The sequence below is a fragment of the Corvus kubaryi genome, unplaced genomic scaffold (assembly GCF_017639235.1).
Source record: "Corvus kubaryi isolate FWS band 111438036 unplaced genomic scaffold, C.kubaryi_AGA036_p1.0 65329, whole genome shotgun sequence".
Lineage (NCBI taxonomy): Eukaryota > Metazoa > Chordata > Aves > Passeriformes > Corvidae > Corvus > Corvus kubaryi.
The window spans coordinates 105,471-124,160 of record NW_024581924.1 but is presented as its reverse complement, the minus strand read 5'-3'; the positions used below and the strand labels follow the sequence as shown (position 1 = coordinate 124,160).

Sequence of the window (18,690 nt, the reverse complement as noted above, 5' to 3'; positions counted from 1 at the left end):
GCATCCCATCACACACTACAGTGACTTCCAGCTATTCATATATCTGGAAGTGGCTTTTCTTTGCATCTTTTAGATCGGTAGTAGCTTTCAGGAGATGAAATATATGATTTCTCTTAAGTTCTCTATGAAAAAAGTAGACTGTAAAACTCCCTTGTGAAGCTGGCAGCAGTTCCAGTAGGAACTGGGAAAGCTCTTAAAGTCCAGTGTGTGGAATAACTTGGTTTTTTCCAAGGAGGTGCATCTGACACAAAGCAAGTTACAGATGGAAGGGATTACTCTCTTCGGCTTTCTTGCTTGGAGGTGCTGCTCATTTGCTATCACATGACTATAACCTGGAACTTCTATTGCCTTCCTCTTCTGGAAAGAATATATGGACTCCAGTGAAGACTTTCCTGCAGAATTGCTGTTCTAAAAGATAAGGAAGAGTGATGTCATTAGTTAGAATGCTAATGACCAGTCACTAGTAGTTTGGGCCCCAGTCCGTCACTGGCTGTGAACTTATATGGGCAAAGGGTTGAGGAAGATGCTCTACAGTAGTTGTAGTTCTTGGAATTATATTGTTTTTATATATAAAATGTGGCCTGCCTACCAGCGTCAAGTGTTCAGCATATTTGACTTTTACATCAAGACATCAAGGAGTCTGGGAGCCTGCACATCACAGTTTTCACAAACAGAATACTTGGAGCTTAAGTACAGAAGTACATACTTAAGTACTACAGATGCCAGTGGCAGCTGAGATCTGCATCCTTTCATCTTCATCCACTTGGTATGCAAGAGGGCCATCAAATGAGAACATGTTTATAATACATCTGAGAGGGCTGTTGTAGCTATGAGGTAAATAAATGTTTCTGTCAATGCTCCTGCTGAGTTTCTAACTAGTTGTAGACCAGAGGAGAGTATGTAGTTGCCGAGCAAACCCAGAATTAGGTCGAATTAGGTCACCTTCCTTCCTCTGTGTGCATGCACCTGTCTGTTGCCACTTCATGTTATTTCAGCATTGCCGCTCACACTGTTACTAGTGCAGAGCTTGTGGAGGTTCAGTGGAAGTGCCCAGTCCTGTCTTGCTATAATGGGCTGTACAAGGGAGAGGTGACCCCTGGTAAAGCTGACCACCTGCAAAATGCTGGGAAATACTAGAAAGTGAGCCTTCCACAAAAAAATTTCTTCTTGCCATTATCTGTAATTAGAATAAATGGAAGGCTGTCAGTGAATGTTTTTTTGTGGAACATGAATTTCATATTTAGCATCCTCTAACAGTGTTTTGCTAGATGAGCCAATAGGACCATATGTATTTGAATAGCATGAGCGATGGGTAAAGCAGTATATTCTGTATTCAATACAGGAATGCTTGCTAAAGATCCATGGAGGAGTGTAGAGAGGAAGCTATGCATATTCCTCTTGCAAAAGAGTATTTGTTGCTGGAAACTGGTCAGTCTGTGAGGTATTCATTATTATTAAACACACCTTTGACTGAACTTCCAAATGAGAAAAATATGCCTTGCATGCTCACTTTTTTGGGCTACAAGTTTCCTATCTTTAGCAGGTCTTTTGTGGTGGATTCTGGTCTAGTGTCTTTAAAATTATTAGGGTACTCCTTATGGAATTCTTAAAACGTACTTCAGTGACCAGTTGTAGCCGATGTGTTTTTGTTGTGGCTGTTGGCTATTCCCACACCTAACAGATGGCACTCGTGTACATTGACAGGCTGTGGGATAGCTGAGCATTACTAATAAAACCTATCACATGCTAAACTTGACCTGACATTAATCAAGTTTTGAATGCTACAAATGATTCATGGATAATAATTAGTCTCTTGATCATATTAGTGAACACTGGTGTCACAATACTGCCATTATCTGCTTCATTCTTATAGGGAACAAATCTATTGCCATAATTAGGTGTTTTTTCATATCTTTTGGGCCAAAATGTTCTGTATGATTAACTTGGTAAAGAGCTTATTTTTAGTCTTTCAGTATGATTGATTTCAGAGCATCTAGTAAATTAACAAATTGAAAGGCTTTCCATAAAATAATATTTTATAAAAAGTATATTTTTTAAATTTTATCAACTGAAAAATTTCCCAGGTGTCTTTACACAGTCATTTGGTATATTTTTCATCACCATATGATTCAGCTGTTGCCAGAGATTATACAGTTCAAAATAGTGGTGATTTTGTTAAACAGGTGAACCTTTGGAGTTTAGTTTTACTCTTTTTGCTTAGTTACTGAGTTACTGGTTGACATCAAGTGCTTTCAAGATGTACCTATTCATACAGACAAAATAATGTTTGCAGCTTTTCTCTGTTTTTGTCTAGAATTAGCATCTTGAGTGGATGGCTGTATGAAAGCTAGGATTTGAGCTTTGAGCATGAATTTTTTTAAAGGATTTTCATACAGTTTTACAGCCCTGATTTTACAGCCAAAAACCATGAAATTTCTTTTTAAGTAATGAGCAAGTGAGAAGTTTATACTTTGTGTTCCTTATGCAGTTAGGGCAAAGTAGAAAATTTCACTGGTTTACTAAAAATGGAGCAGTTATCTTCAATATGTGTTGGCTCCTAATTAGCATAGGAAACTTCTTTAAGCAATTACTTCTTAGAGAGCTCAGTTTTTAATGTATTTTCTACAGTTTTTGATCCTACTTTTCCTTTATGCATATTGTAGATTATTGGCATGGGTCAGGAAATATTTTGTAACTTTGTGATTTTTTGTAGCATATTAACTTAAGAATATTTAGTATAAGCTGTGGTTTTCTGGCTGTATTCTCAGTTACTATGGTGTGTTTTCTTTCTTGCCTTTTGTTGCTGGTAAGATAAGTATAGCTAAAGACAATGAATAATGGAGGAGAATGCATTATAGACTTGGACTTTACCCTGATGCAGATACACTTCAGCTGATACTGTTCTTACTCATTTATTTGATGTAAGGTAGCATATCATATTTTGATTTCAAAATGAGACTCATGCAGAGGAAACCAGGTCTTGTTAAATTATCGAAAATCTGCTTTTCAACAGTTTTATAGGTCATTTGTAGCAAAACATGAAATCCTATAAATGAGAGATCACTTTTGGTTTTGTGAGGGAAATAAATGCTAACATTGAAGCAGAAATCTTTATTTTATGACCATGTGTTAAGTCACACCCCTGAGACCATTGGCCGTGATTTCAGGACCTTCAGAGGTACTTGGAAGGAGCCACTTTGAGGCAAGCAGCCAGTTGTAATGAGGCATTGGCTGGTCAAATACTTTGGCAAGTACTCATGTATCCAGAGATCTCCTTGCAAGGAGACTCCTGTGGAAGAGAACAGGCAGTGCATTTTTTCTTGCTGCTGTGGCCCTTCTGGAATATTCTGTCTAGTCTAAATGGGATGGTTTCAGTTGATTTAAAAAATGGTATCTGTGGGATATCTTTTGAGGAGACATTGAAATATTTAAAGAGTTGCATCTGCTTCCTTGTGAAATGTTTGATATGTGAACCTTGTTTCTTAAAAAAAACCTCTAGGAGATGTCTTGGTCAGAGTCTAAAAAGAGGAACAAGGAAGAAAAGTTGAAGGAAGAAAAATATTGCTGAGAAATAGGCATTAATTTTTTAATTGCACAGGCAGTACTTCATTGGACAGCTTAATGAAGATTGTGGTTCTCCATCACAGCATGCTGTAATTTGAGATTGCACAGTTTTCCAAATAAATTACTTGGCAGTTGAGCATATCACTTGAAGAGGAACTTAAATATGCATGTGAGGAGACGGTTTCATCCTCATAGCTGTCTGAAAGTTAGTCTGAAATGGTGATCCAGGCTATGTCTGGTTTGGAGCAGGGAGGGTAGGAAGCAGTAGAACTGCCAGAGGTGTGGTTTTGATCCTCTCCCATCTGCTCCCAGATTGTTAATTTACACTACGTTTGTTTAGATCAGCTGTTTTACTTGCGATGCAATATTAGATGAGATCATTGGTATCCTGAATGTGAAAAAGATAAAAGTCTGCATGGATTGAGTTTCATGTGTTTGTTTTTGGCTTTTTCCTTTTTTTAATCTATATTTCAGAAGGTGTGTGCTCCCTTTAGTTCCCAAAACCATGAATTCCCCAAAGTCACTAAAGATTGTTTTGAAAGTTTTACCACATATTTTCAGTAATTCAGTCAGTGAACCAAAATCAAAACTTCTCTTAACACTTTGTTTTGGGCTCTATTTCTGTTAAAATGTGAACTAGCCAACTTCCATTTGTGGAAAGTTTGAGATTCTGGGTTTTATTTTTAAATAATATATGAAAAATTTCCCCTCTATGGCATAGTTACATGCTATTCGATGCTTTTTTGCTTTGAGACTGAAAGCAGCTGTTCTGTTCTTGATACCTTCTCTTGCTTTTAGACACCCAACAAACCAAAGAAGACATGATGCTGCAGGACAGGGGAAACTGGAAAGATTTTGGTGAGGAGGAGGGAGCAGAGACCATAGCCATAGCTTAGAGGACCAGCTTCCCTCACTTGACATTAAGCTACCTTTGATAATATTTTCAAGCATTGCACAGCGGCCCATGTATTGTCTGAAAGGAAGCTTATACCCCACAACACGCATGCTTAATTCTTTTCCAGGAGGCCTCCTTTTCAAAATGTAATGTTTGAAAGCTGGAGTTTAGAATGTTAGTAGTTTGGTTGATGGCTCCATCATTGCCTGATACAGTTTGATTTATTTTTGGGAAATGTGGTAGTTGGGATGAAAACTATTTTTGCATTATTTTAACTGATCTTAACATAATCATTCTGTGGGATTTCTGATGTCATTCAAAAACAGGATTTATGAAGATTTATGTAGTAGGTTATTTACAGAGATGGATGAGCTCATGTTTATAAAACTTGACAGTTGTCAGGATATGAGAATTTCTTTGAGGCTGATGGTGAGGGCTGTCATCCTTGGAGAAGGGGATTGTCTTTAAATTGGACTGAAACCTAAGCTGGTAAAGATGCTGACTCTGTGAAGTTAGGGATGACAGTAGGCCCATGTCTGAAGGTGTTTTATATTCTGGCTAACTGGCAATTCAATTAATAGTTTATTTGTAACTAATACTTTTGAATGAAGTATGTTCCCTGTCACAGCTCTCTCTGTAGAGTGAACAGATCCAGATGATCAGTAATTTGAAGGTGGCTCTGGAAAACTCCATAGGGAGTGCAGGCAGAGTTGTTCTATCTTGACTTGAAGTGAAGCATATAGCAGTTCTGAAATTGAGAAAGCAAGGAAAAGGGACATTTGTCTTGTATTGTAACATTCAAAGGGATTTTTTTCTGTATCCCTAAGTATTTCAGGAGGCTAACAAGCAGTGTCAGTTATGAATCAGAAATACAGACAAAATGGTTAGCAGTATTTGCATATTGTGACACGGGAGTCAATAATGGTTATGTGTGTGCAAGGACCTTAGTAAAATTATTTTGTAGAAAGTCAGTATGACTTTGTAGAGTCATCATTATGTTTTGGAATCCTCATAACTCACATTGTGTTGTGTTTCCGTGAGATTTTTATTTCTTTTTTGGTGAGGGGAAGGAAAAGACACAGTAGTACCTGCTGAACTTTTTTATTTTATAAATAATGTAATATCTGAAAACTCATAGAATCTTGTGTCTTGCCTCAGAAATACCGAAACACTAATGAAAACCTACTAGCGTTGTATGGAATCTGTATGCACCTCAGTTTTCTTGTCTTCCTGCTGAAGGAGCAAAGTGATTTCTTTGTTGGTATAAGTACAGAGAGATCTCTAAAGCGTGAATTTTCAATTTTCCACAGAAGAACTGCTGACTAGTTCAGTATTCTAGCAAAATCAGCTTCAGCGAGTTATTAGCGCTCTTTTGGTGACATACTGCTGCTCTTCATCTCAGTGGTTAAGGAGCAAGGAGAAATGCTGTTACTCATCATACAGCTCCACTCAATCCATGCAATTATACCATTCTTTTGCTTAGAGGAATGTTATTAGATGTAGCAATAATTTTAAATTTAGTTAAAAAGTATGAAAGGGAAAGTTTTAAATAATAAACTGTAATATGAGTATATGGCTTATTGCAATGTTCACGGGGAAGAAGGAAGCTGAAAGAAGCGAACACACGGGATCTCAGGTGGAAATAGATGCCACGAGGCTACAAGGAGTTGGATGCCAGAAGAGCTGGTTCACATGCATCATTTACCCATCGTCTATAAAATGTGATTGAGATGCATTGCGCTTTATCTTACCCATGGCAGTCATCCCAGTCAAGCAGGTGTGCCATTTATCATGGCGCCGATTAAAAAAGACTGTTCTGTTCAAGTTAATTAAAAATTTGAACATGTGGAACATTGAACAACCTTTTTTAAAAGATGAACCATGATATTTGCATTTGAAGTTCATAAACTGAAAAATGTAACTTCCTTAGTGTCAAAAATACTTGCTTGTATTGTCAAACATTCCTTTTCTGCTCATTTCCTTGTCATTCCAAACCTTCTGCAATACTCAATGTCTGTGTATTCTGCTGTTCACAGACAACCTTTACACAGTTTAATTCTCAAGAAAATTTTTATTTTCTTGAGTGTATGAGGAATAAGGTCAGAGAAAATGTACATTCCTTCCTGAATTCCCTCCCCTCAATTGCTAATCCTTTCTAGTCAAAATTCCTTTCTAGAGAGAGTGTTATCATTCAAATACATGTAATTGACCTAATGAGAATGAAAGCAGAATAACTGGAGTACAAAGAAGTGTAGTTATCTGTTGAGGATTGCTGTGGGTTTAAAATCCTTTTGTCTTTGATATCTAACCCGTCACTTGGGAGAAGCTTAGTGAGAACACTGTGGACCTCCAAACTGAGAACATGTTTTACTCTGAAACTGGGTGGCAGCTTGATGAGACGGATTCCTTTACATTTTGTAATTCTGGCTAAGTAGTGAATGAAAAGTATCAGAAGGTATTTCTGAAATGAGAAATTTTTAATTTATATTTTCCTCTCCATTCATCAAGTTGCAACAGTACTTTAATGTAGTTTTCTAAAACTGCATGTTCACCATAGTGGAGAGAGTTGCATGCCAAACAGTGCACAATAATTATTTTATGCTTTTCTACATACTCCAAATTTAAAGATTGTTTCTATAGTCTTAAGTTTTATTTTGGGAAGGAATACGTAATTCAGTTATGTAGGCTCCAACACCGAAGTAACTGTGTCCTCAAATTGTAGTTCCCTTAAGAACTTCAAAAACAGAAGCAGAAACAGAGGTGATTGATTTTTCTTTGTCACTTTGGTTAATGCCTTTTGATAAGTTAGGCAGAAATTTTTAAAAAGTATGGTCTCAACTAATTTGAAGTTTCTGGTTTTTTTGTGGGGCGTTGTTTTTGTTTTTTTAAAAATTTTATTTTAAAAATATTGTTATTCCTTAGTATTATTAGTATTCAGGGAGAGTTTTTTTGGTACCTGAATTTAATGAAATCAGTCTTGTGCATTTTTGTAAGTTTGAAGCATACTCTTATTACAGATGACTGGCCAGTCAGTTTTGGAACTGCAAAGTAACTTCCAAGTGATCCACAGAAGACTTAGCTTGTGTAGAAATTTTAAAAACCCACAATTTAAAATACTTTTTGACATTTGTTTAAATATTTTTCCATTGCTTTAATAAAAGCAAAGACTAACAATAGATTTATGAAAGAATTTGGGATTTTTTTATTGTTACTTTGTGTAGACATATGGTAGCAGATGCATTACATTGTGAGCCTCAGCTGTAAATTTCAAGATAGCAACAGGTTATAACAGCAGGCTGTAGCTTCAAGTTTCAGTTATGAGCTTTCTCTTCTGAAAAATTGTGTTTCATTGGATAATTCCTTACTCAGAATTAAATATTCCTAAAGTATTTTTCCACTTGAGAGTACTCTCAATAGTGTGTTTTTTGCAGTTAAATTGTATCTAAAAGGTGAATAGTGAAAGCTTTCTTTGTTGTTGGAGCTATAGGCACAAATCTAGGCTAATGACTGGGTAAGAGAAGAAGCTAGCTTTTTGTAGCAAAATGATCAGTTGTTCTTTGCAAACAGTTACAGGCTTAAGTGAAATATGTTGAATTATTATTGTTCCTAGTATTTGGCCATCAGGCTTTTGATCCATGAAACAGAAAAGTGCATTGCTTTTAGCTGTACAGCCTTAGTAGGATACAAATGTTAATTCTCAGCTCTTTCATACTTTATTGACTTAATTTGAATAATTTAGTTGTAATTTGGTCAGCAGGTCATTAAGTTGAGCTCTAGAAAGGAAATGGTACAAAATTAGCAGACCAGGCCAAAATGATGCTTTTAAAACTGGCTGTGATTTACTGGTTCTGTATTTTCTATGTTTTATCACCATGTGGTTACTTTTATGTCAAAGTTTTTCAAATATTGCTAAAAGTACCTACAACTTCAGGACAGATTCTTCATCTCAACAGTAAAACACAAATTGAAATTAATAAAGAGATATTTTTGTAATTCTCCTAATTTTTGCTATTACTTGTCAGTTATAATTCTCCTTGGTTATTTGCTTTTCCTTGGGCAAGTCATAATTTAATATGGAAGTTTATAATCAATTCTCATAACTGTTGACTATCTGGTTTCAGTGGTTTGTTTAATTAGATGTTTTTTTTCTCTGGTAAATGCATCTTGATGGATATATTTACCTCCATATGGAATTCACAGTCTTTGAAAGCATAAAATAGAATATTCAAGATACAAATTAATTCAAAGAGTTGTTTTACACTCAAGTAACTGTGTTACTGGTTTATGCCCTAGTTAGAAAGTCTGTCAAACATGAATTTCAAATGATGCCCTGAAGTATTTTTCAGGATATAAGTTCAATCTAAAGTAAGTGCTACTTGCATGTTAAAATGGCAAATAGATTTTTTTAATTTGCCCACAAATGACTGTAGTGTCCTGTATTAGAATTGCTATTTCTTCATTTTCTAGTGTATAGAATCATCTTGGTTTCTAAGTATTTCTTTTTGGACAAAGGCATTTTCTAGCCTTGAGTATTCTTTGCAGAGACTGCTACTTTGTTGACGTTGACATCTCCCAAGCTCTAACGTTAAAGCACAAATAAGCTGTTTACTGGCAAACGATTGCAGTAGTAGCATATAATCCACCACTGTTCACTTTGATGTGCATTTCTCTATGGAAAAAGGATTTCTTTCTCTTTTGTTCTACAGCTCCTGGAAGGAAACTTTGCCAGAGAAGTTAGCCATGAAGTGGATGGACTGATATTTCAGCCTACAGGAGTAAGTAGCATAAATAATGGATTTTTCTCCCTTTAGTCCCAGATGAAATTCTCACTCTTTCTCCCCACTCATCCATCTTTGTTTTGGTCAGGATTACTTTGCAGTGTTGTTTCTGACTAGTTGCTATCTCATTTGTAGTATGTGTGATTTCTTACTAATTGATGGTGGTAGTTTTCAGGAACCATCTCATATTTTTTTAGAGACTGTACTATGGATATGTGCTGCTAAATAATCAAGAATTTTCTATGACTGCATGAGTTCCATTAATCTTTCAACCATTGATTTGAGCTCTCATATTATTTTGCTTTCTCAAGGATGTTCACACATTAAAATTTCATTAAAATTTGTGACTCGTGTTGTTTAGTGCAATTGAAGCATGATAAGTTCTTGAGCCATGTCTGCCAGTGTAAAGGTATATGAGTGGCCTGGGGAGAACTTACTAGAAGTACTGCAGACTACCAGAAAAAATAATGCAAGTGGTTCCCCAGCAGGAAAGGTGGCTTTAAAGGAAGGCAATAGCATGGCCTCATCCATTCTATTACTCCTCCTGTTGAATCAGATACAGTGGATACACTGGAATGTGTATTGTATATTAGCATAGATGGTCACTGTAGCATCATCCATCTTGACTTTTTTCTTAGCTTGTAAATCATAGGATGGTTTGAGTTGGAAGGGACTGTAGAGGTCATCTAATTCCAATCCCCTGCCAGAAGCAGGTAGAGACACCTTCTGCTAGACCATGTTACTCAGAGCCCCATTCAGCCTGGCCTTGAACACTTACAGGGATGAGCATCCACAACTTGTCTCGACCACCTGTTTCAGTACCTCTTTCAGACCACCCTCATAATAAAGAATTTCTTCCTAACATATAATCTAAACCTACTCTCTTTCGATTCGAAGCCATTCTCCCTTGTCCTGTCAATATATGCCCCTGTCAAAAGTCCCTCTCCATCTGTTTTGTAGGCCCCCTTAGATATTGGAAGGCTGCTATGAGGTCCTCAGAGCCTTCTCCAGGTTAAACATCCCCAACTCCATCAGCTTGTCTTTATAGGAGAGGTGCTCCAGCCCTGAGATCATCTCAGTGGCCCTTCTCTGGGCTTGTTCTAATAGGTCCATGCCTTTCTTATGTTGGGGGTCACAGAGCTGGGCACAGCCCTCCGTGTGGGGTCTCATGATAGCAGAGTAGAGGGGCAGAATCACCTCCCTTGCCCTGCTGCCCATGCTTCTTGTGATGCAATCCAGGGTATGATTGGCTTTCTGGGCTGCAAGTGCACACTGCCAGCTTACGTTGAGCTTTTCACTCACAAACACCTCTAAATCTTTCTCCCCTGGGAGAAAGTCTCAGTCCACTCTCCACTCAGTCTCTGTTTGTGCTTGGGATTGCCCTGACCCAGGTGCAGGACTGTCACGTTGCGCGCTAGCTCAAAGAGAAGCCCAGAGGTCTAGCTGAGACCTGACTGGTTTATGGTGGCTTCACACAAAAGGCAGAAGGGAATGAGCTCCTCAGCCAAGGGAGCTGTCTCTGAGCAGGTGGAGGTGAAGAAGCAGAGAGAAGGGACTCCTCGTATAGGTTCCGTGCAGAGATTTATTCAGGTGAAAGGGTAGGGACGAAGAGCCAAGGATCTGAGGGTGTCCAGGGATTTTATAGTGGGGATAGGAAAGTTGGGGATAAGGGATACAGCCAATAGGATATGGGATAGGAGGCGGGGTTGAGAGCAAGGGAACCAATGAGATTAACACATAGGAGGGACTAAGGGAAGGAGCCAATGGGGTGTCGAGTATAACAGAACTTTCTAGAACTTAGACACATTAACTTGAGGGAAATGAATATACATAGACTTATACGTAAAATAAGGAGGGGAAAACATGGACCAATCATACAAAAATATGTGAACTGTAGAACTAGGGGATTATGGGCTCTCACCCTAACCAAGAGTGAGGCATTAAGCTTCGGTGCCTGGCCACCACAGCTGAGTGTCGGTTGTATCCTCAGGGGTCAGGGGGGCTGCAGCCACTTGCACTGCTGCACAGGACCTTGTACTTGGCCTTGTTGAACTTGGATGTTTGCACCAGCATACCTCTCAAGCCTGTCAGGGTCCTTCTGGATGGCATCCCTTCCCTCCAGTGTGTTGATGGAATCAAGCAAGGAATTGCTTTCAATTATTTCAAATTTCACAGGTATTTCTATCCTTCCAGTTACTTGTGGAAAGTACATGTGTATACTTCTTCAGTTGAAATGTACTTTTCCTGGTCTGCTTCATGTACTGTAGGTCTTAGCAAGGGGTGATGATGCTCCCATCTGGAAATAAGATAAATTTCTCTATTTCAAGTTCTACATCAGCTAACTAGGCAATTAGGCCACATACATTTTTGGTTTTTTTAATACATAGCTATTTCCAGTTTAAAGCAAAATCACTAGGGGAAAGAAAGTTCATGCTTTCGTAAGAAGTCCTGATGATATCTTAGAATATTGTTAGACTCTAAATCAATCAGAAAGGTTTCTCAGAAGAAAATTAGAGGTTAAGCTAAGCAGAGTTACTACAGCTAAATTTGAAATTACCTTTTCTAGTTGAAATGAACTTACTGAGGAATGTGTCTCTTAGTCACTATTACAGGAAATCAATATCTGATATGTTTTGTGTTTCTAGAACTTGTGTTTTCTGATTTAGCCCACTAAAAAATTTATAACCCAACTAAAACAATTTTCTTTTATAAATGCTTATAAAGGTTATTAATCTTTAATGTATTTGTTTAATTTAATGTTCAAATTTTAGTATAGTTTCTGAGTTTACAGAATGTAAGTCTGTTGCATCTGTTATTAAAATGATTTTCCTGGATGAGGCAATGTTCAGTTTTCTCAGTGTAATTAGTTGAGAAAATATAAATAATATATTTAGAGTGAGAGATACCATTGTAGACCTTTTACTTGGGAAAGAAGTATTAAAGCTGATTAACTGAAAACGATGAAGCTGATAGAGATGGCTTTTTTATTTTATGTGATACAGAGGGAATAAATTAATAGGCAACAATACAAGAGCAACAGTATAACAGTGCATAAATGACCCCTTGAGAATACTAACTGAAATAATTTTTGTGTTGTAGTTGAATGCATGATGTGTTATGTCGTTTCAGAGAGAAAACAACAACCCCCTGTTGTTGATTGGAGTGTAGAGCCCCAAACTTTGGTTATCGTGAGAGTTTAGAGACCTTTATAAAACCTGTTTGCCTCAAGTGAAGAGACCATGGCATATCCAGAAGAAAATTAGGAACCATAATTATTGACATAATTGATCTTGCATAAAGAAAGGATAGCAGAAATGATGCTGAGTTTCAGAAGATCTGGGAAATTCAAGAACATCTTTTGGGAGCTCTTGAAATCCAGTGTGTGTTTTGAGGAGTACACAAATGTAGACAGGAATTGAAGCAAAATCACAAAGAAGGATGAAGGGGCAGCAGAGGAAGATAAACAGAATGTCAACAATTACAGTCAGAAAATTCTTTGGGGAAAATTACCCACACTTACCATGTTTTTGATAGGTGAAGCAGAATGCAGAAGTTAACTATTTAATACAGAGAATGTTGAGGTTATTAGTTCATACTGTTTGAAAGTCTTTTCTGAGTTTCCCTTCCCCTCTGCCCTGGTTTACTCAGAGGTGTTCTTCTTGTTGTTTGGTCTTAGACAAAGGCATCCAGACCTGAGTATATGGATATGTTCCCCACTAGCTGCAGGTAACACTGGTACTGGGAGTCAACATAGATGGAGAAAGAGTATTTTGTTGTTTTGAAGTTTGGTTTAATTCTGATTTGCAATAAAACTCAAAATATCCAAAATGATCTGTGAATATGCTTTTAGCTTCTAAGAGCTCTGGATTTTCTCATTTTTCTCTTTGGTTTGAAGTGATTTCGCATCAAGTGCCTCTGTATTAGTCCAGTTTTGAGAAATTTATATGCTTTAATGAAAAGGGATTTGTGAAAAAGTTTTACTACTGAATCTAGGGTTTCAGTTAGATGTAAGAGGGTTTGTTTTCTTCTGTTAGTATTCCTATCTAAACTCTTATTATGAATAGTGAGGTTCTTGTACTGAAGCAGAAATTATTTTGCACTGTGACTGATGGTGGTAGAAACAATATTAAGGAGTAAGGAGATTGTTTTCTGCCTGTGCAGGTGAGTTTATTTTGCAAGATCATACTAACTGAGCATTATTTTTCCCAATTCATCACTTACTTGAGTTACTTATATTGGTTATTGCTTGGAGTATACAAAGGCTTTCATTACACATTGATAGTTGAAAGGCAATGGCTGAGGCATCCCATCTTCATCCCATTTCCTTCCTTCTCAGTCTGAAAGCTTTCACAGATCATGAGAAGAGCATGTTTAGTGGAAGTAATGGATGTTTTTGCCTCATTTATGGTTTAAGAATGCTTTGTTGGTAGTTTGATGTGATGTGTGGTAGGAATTACTTTCTTACTTTAGCCAACTAAATGAAGACTCACTGGCCATCAGTTAGGAAGGCCTAAGGACAGCTTTTGAGCATATGTGGAAAGCTTGTATCACAATTTATAATCTTCTGTTTTGTGTTTGCCTTCGGAGCTCTGTTACATTTTTGCATTGGCTACAGCCGATTTCTATTTGGTACTCCTCCATGCTCTTATTTTGGATGAAGAATAAAGTCCAGTTACGTGGAATTGGGATTTTTAGAGGGAAGGACGAAGGGCAGCTGCAGAGCTCTGTTCTTCTAAGATAAATGTTATTTTAAAGAATAGCTGAATTATTTAACACCCAACTCTCCATACTGAATACTAATGAAAAGCTTAGCCTTTAAAATGAAAGAATAATGAACAGGTTTTTATAACTGAATAACATTGCATGAGTTATTACTATATCTTTCTTCCCTTCCCTTGGCAGACGTAGTGGTGATCTGAAATGCTTGGTTGCCTGTTAATTATTTGTGCTATTCCCATTGTATAATAGGCTGTGTTATTTTCTGTCATTGTAGAAGTTCATCCAAAATTGCTAAAGTTAAAACTGAATGAAATATCTCCAAAAGATACCACCAAATAAAATATCTCCATGATTTGTTTCATTAAGCTGTGCCAGTTGGTCCTAAATAATCCTATACAATTGGAAAGCCTTTTCTTCCACAGTATATATTTTATCAAATGGTGTGGAAATTTTTAATCATAGGCCTAGTCACTTGCTGGCTTATTTCAGAAACTCAGACATCCTGTTTATCAGTGATGAAGCAACAATTATTGTGACGTATTTCTAGTGCAATAGCAAGTAATGGCTTCAGACAGACTCAGATATAATCTCAATACCAAAGCTGATATATAAAGGCTTAGGAAGAATCATATAATAGCATAGATTTTTTTGCTTCTAACAAATATGTGTTTCTGGATTTAGCTTTCTAATTTTGTAGTGATTCATGTAATATTTGGAGGCAATGGAATAGAATAGAACGGAATAGACTATTTCGGTTGGAAGGGTCCTACAGTGATCATCTAGTCCAACTGCCTGACCACTTCAGGGCTGACAAAAATTTGACCATATTCTTAAGCACATTGACCAAATGGGTCTTAAACACTGACAGCTCTGAGGCATTGACCGCCTCTCTAGGAAGCTTGTTCCAATGTTTCACCATCCTCTCAAGTACAGAAATGCATCCTGATGTCCAGTTTAAAACCCCCTGGCACAGCTTTGAGCTGTTCCCACACGTCCCATCACTGGGAGAAGACATCAGCACCTCAGTTTGTTAAAACAGATGCTAAGACCACCTGATTTTTTTCTCTAGAGTTTGCAGCAGAAGGAAGGAGAATCTGGAGAGAATAATTTTCATCAGTCTTTGTGTTGATCCACATTACTAAAACCTTTAATGTATCTAAATTTAGAGTATCTCTTTGCTAAATGTGATTTCTTCTGTAAGAGGAATGTTTCTGACTGAATCTGTTACTAGTCAGGGGATGCTGTTGTCATATCAGTGTGCACTTTTTGTGCAGTTGTAGGTTTTCTTTTATCAGAGAACTTGCTGTCAACCTCCTGAAATGCCACTGAGCTTTGCAGCTCTTTTCTGCCTATGAATAGTTGTTACATTCAATTTCCATGGCGATGTTCCTTGCAATTCATCTTTTAAATAGCTATTCCTATCTCAAATATACCATTTTTTCATATGCTTTATGAACATACCCAAATATATTAGCAATACACAGTATTCCTTTGAGGGGCTTTCTGTGACTATACAAGTAAAATTTTTATACCAATTCAAATTTATCTTTGCTTGCTTGGGGTGATTTGTTTTCTACCTTTTTTTTTGAAATCAGAAAACTAGAAAATTAAGAAATGCTAACCTAAACACCAGTAAGGTCTAATTAAATTAATTACAGCTCATTTAATTAAATTGTTAGACTCTTAGATACAAGTACCATGATTTTTGAACATAGCAGTTTTTTATGATTTCCACTTACTTTCCAAGAATCTGAGGTAATTCACACTCCAGAAAATTCCTACATTTCTTTTAGGTGCAAACTCCTAGCATCCAGAGTTGAAAAAAAAAATGGCCACCCTCCCCCCCACTTTCCATTTATGAGTCATTTTTAGCTCTTAATATAGAAAGGTTGGGGTATAGCAAAAATTTTTCTTGTTTAACTTTATGCTGTTGGTCCTCTAGTACATTCAGATTGAAATGCAAAGGTATTTGCTATTTGCCAGAATTGTTTAACCTGACTTCCTTATTATGTCAGCCTAGATAGATGTCAGTGCCTTGAGTCTGATTACCTAAGGAGAGTGTTGGTTTTAATTGCTATGTTGTCTCATTTGCTTGCTAATGACCTATACTGCCTGACATTCTCTGATTTCTCAGGCAGTGAACTGCATTTATGGGTGCTATCTAAATAGCTTCTTGAACTTCTGTTCTGCAGTTTAATCATTCTGCCTGCCAGTGGCAGTAGGAAAGATCTTTCCTACATTATGTGTACTGGTCATCCTTGGGATTGTCAGTTGACATTAATATGGTGGTGTTTGTGCATGTGTTGTTTAGGAAAAGAAAAAAACCACTTTCTCTACCTGCTACTGTTTTAAATGTTGGGAAAATAAAGATGTAGAATCATCATTCATAAAGGCTTTCAAAAATTATTTTTGCATAGTTTCTTTGTCTCAAAGCTGGATGTCAGGGAGCTTGTGGAGTGCACTTGCTATCATGCTTCTAAATGTGTCAGGTTGCATGTACTTTCTAACTAAAATAAATAGGTAAATGTTAGGAATATATACTGTAAATGGGATTTCAGGTGAGAATACCAACACAATTGTTCAGCTTCTGCAAAACACACTTGCTTTAAAAAGAGTAGGTCTGTATTACAAAAATTACATTATTTTATATGTGTTGTGGATCAGTTTTGAAAAAAAAAATTCTTTCATAGCTGGATAGGGAAATCTAAGAGTTTTTGGTTTGAATCAGTGAGAACTCTTTACTGAATCATCTGATTCAGCTCTTCAATAGGCTAATGAAGTGGTCACTTGTCTTCATGGCAGTGTTCTGACTCATCCTGAAATTCACAGCAGTCTCTCCAGGACTGAGAAGCTGGTAGATCAGGAATGATTTGGGAACTGGACAATATAGTAGAAAGTATTTCGTCAACACTCTCTTTTCTTTAGATCCCAGAATAGATATCCATAAACAGAGTGCTTAATTTATGATCCCTCTTTCTATCAAATGGAAAGATTTAGCAAAGTATCTGGAAGAACTAGGTTGTTGTAATTGTTTTCTCCCAGTTCTGTTTTCTGTACATGGCAGAAAAAGACAGCCAACAAACCTTTCAAGTTTTCATGAAAATCCGTCATAAAATGTTCATATTCTTTATTAGGCAGGAGCGCAGCAGTAAAACAAAAACAGTGCTATCAGGATAAACAGAATATTTAACTAGATCTCCATCCTGCTGTTTAGTGTAAGCAGTAGCCCAGCATTTCAGGAAAATGATGTATTTTCTTTCATCTTACTGAGATGTAAGAAAACAGGATAACTTTCAGAGGAGTATCAGCACTTGTGTTGTGGTATCTGGATGGTGAAAACATTTAAAGACACTTTCTTTAAAAGCAGAGCGATTTATTCTACATTACCCTGTTACTTGTAATTTGAAGTGTTTACTGGGTCACTGTTCTTATAAACAGCAATTTTAAAAATGCATGATAACTATCACCAAAGGGTAATTGAATTTTTTAATTATAAAAATATTTTTCTTAGGTGCTAACATGTATTTTTAGATAAATCTTTGAAGGTAACTGTGTATATTGGTGACTGCACATTTAAAATAATCATGTTCATGGTACTGTACAGAACAGTACTCTGCAAAGCTCAGAGGTGCCTGTGGAATAGTATTCTGTACTGAAGAGGTACAACAGAACACTGTGTGGTAATTCAGTCTCCTTTGACTGACAGTAACTTTAGTTTCAGTTGTAATTGTACTTTCTGTTCCATTCATCAGCTCTCCTAGACTTTGATATTACAAAAATAGTGAACCAAGTCCATTAACATGATTAAAAATGAAAGTCTTGAGCTTGATATGAAAGCTATAAATTTCTTCTAAGAAAATTTCATTGTCTTCTACTGAGGTGCATGGTGAATAATTTAGATGTGATTGTATCATACAGGCCTACTAAGTACAGAGGTAGAAGGGCACTGCATGCCTTGATTATAGAAGTCAGAGATCAGAAACCTGATGAAAGTTTCCTATGTAATTAGTGCAGATATTTCTAAAGCAAAAGCTTATTTTCTTTTAATGCTGTTAGTTGTGTTTCTGAAATGAAATTCAGGTTTTCCCCACGTTACTCTAGAAGCTTTCCACTGAAATAGAGGAATGTGCAACTGTGACATGTCTGCTGGTTTGTTCTGAAAGAGGAAAATTATTAGAAGTCATAGCTGGAAATACCTCAGATTTCCAAAATGCAGATGTTCTGTATGTTTTGGATTGTTTATTAAAAAACAGTACGCTTGTTACAGGCTGAGAGTTTTGACAAGTTTGAACTGACAAACAGTAGATTGCTTGTTTCCAAACAGTGATCACTAGAAATCCCAGGAAGGTCTTGAATCTGTATATTCATCCAACCACTGAAACCAAATGTGTTTTAAGCAACATGAGATTCTCTAGAGGGAACTTTTAACTTATGGGAGTAATTGAAATATGTGTCTTTGGGACTTGTCAGACAGTGAATTGATGTTGCCATTGTTAAGGGAAAATATGCCTTGTTCTGCTGCTAACGAGAAAAAGGAACCAGAAGAATAAAAGATAATTCTAAATAGTTTTGGAAACAACTGTTTTAACAAATGTAAGTTGATCACAGGATCCAGTGCTCATAGTGCTCAGAGCTCAAAACAGGTGAAAAAAGAAGTTTGCTATGTGGTTAATAAAATAAGAGTTTCAAGGTTGTTCCTCTTGTCTTCATGTATAAAGTGTAAAATGCCAGTTT

General features: G+C 36.8%; 1 protein-coding gene across 3 annotated transcripts in view; it reads left to right on the top strand.

The window, feature by feature from the left end:
- LOC121673295 (mRNA-capping enzyme) overlaps positions 1 to 18,690 on the top strand; it is a 172,197-nt gene that overhangs the window by 72,912 nt on the left and 80,595 nt on the right. For all 3 annotated transcript variants that reach the window (XM_042046489.1, XM_042046488.1, XM_042046490.1), the window contains exon 12: positions 9,166 to 9,234. In XM_042046489.1, coding sequence (XP_041902423.1) covers positions 9,166 to 9,234 — 69 coding nt within the window. The remainder of the gene's footprint in view (positions 1 to 9,165; positions 9,235 to 18,690) is intronic.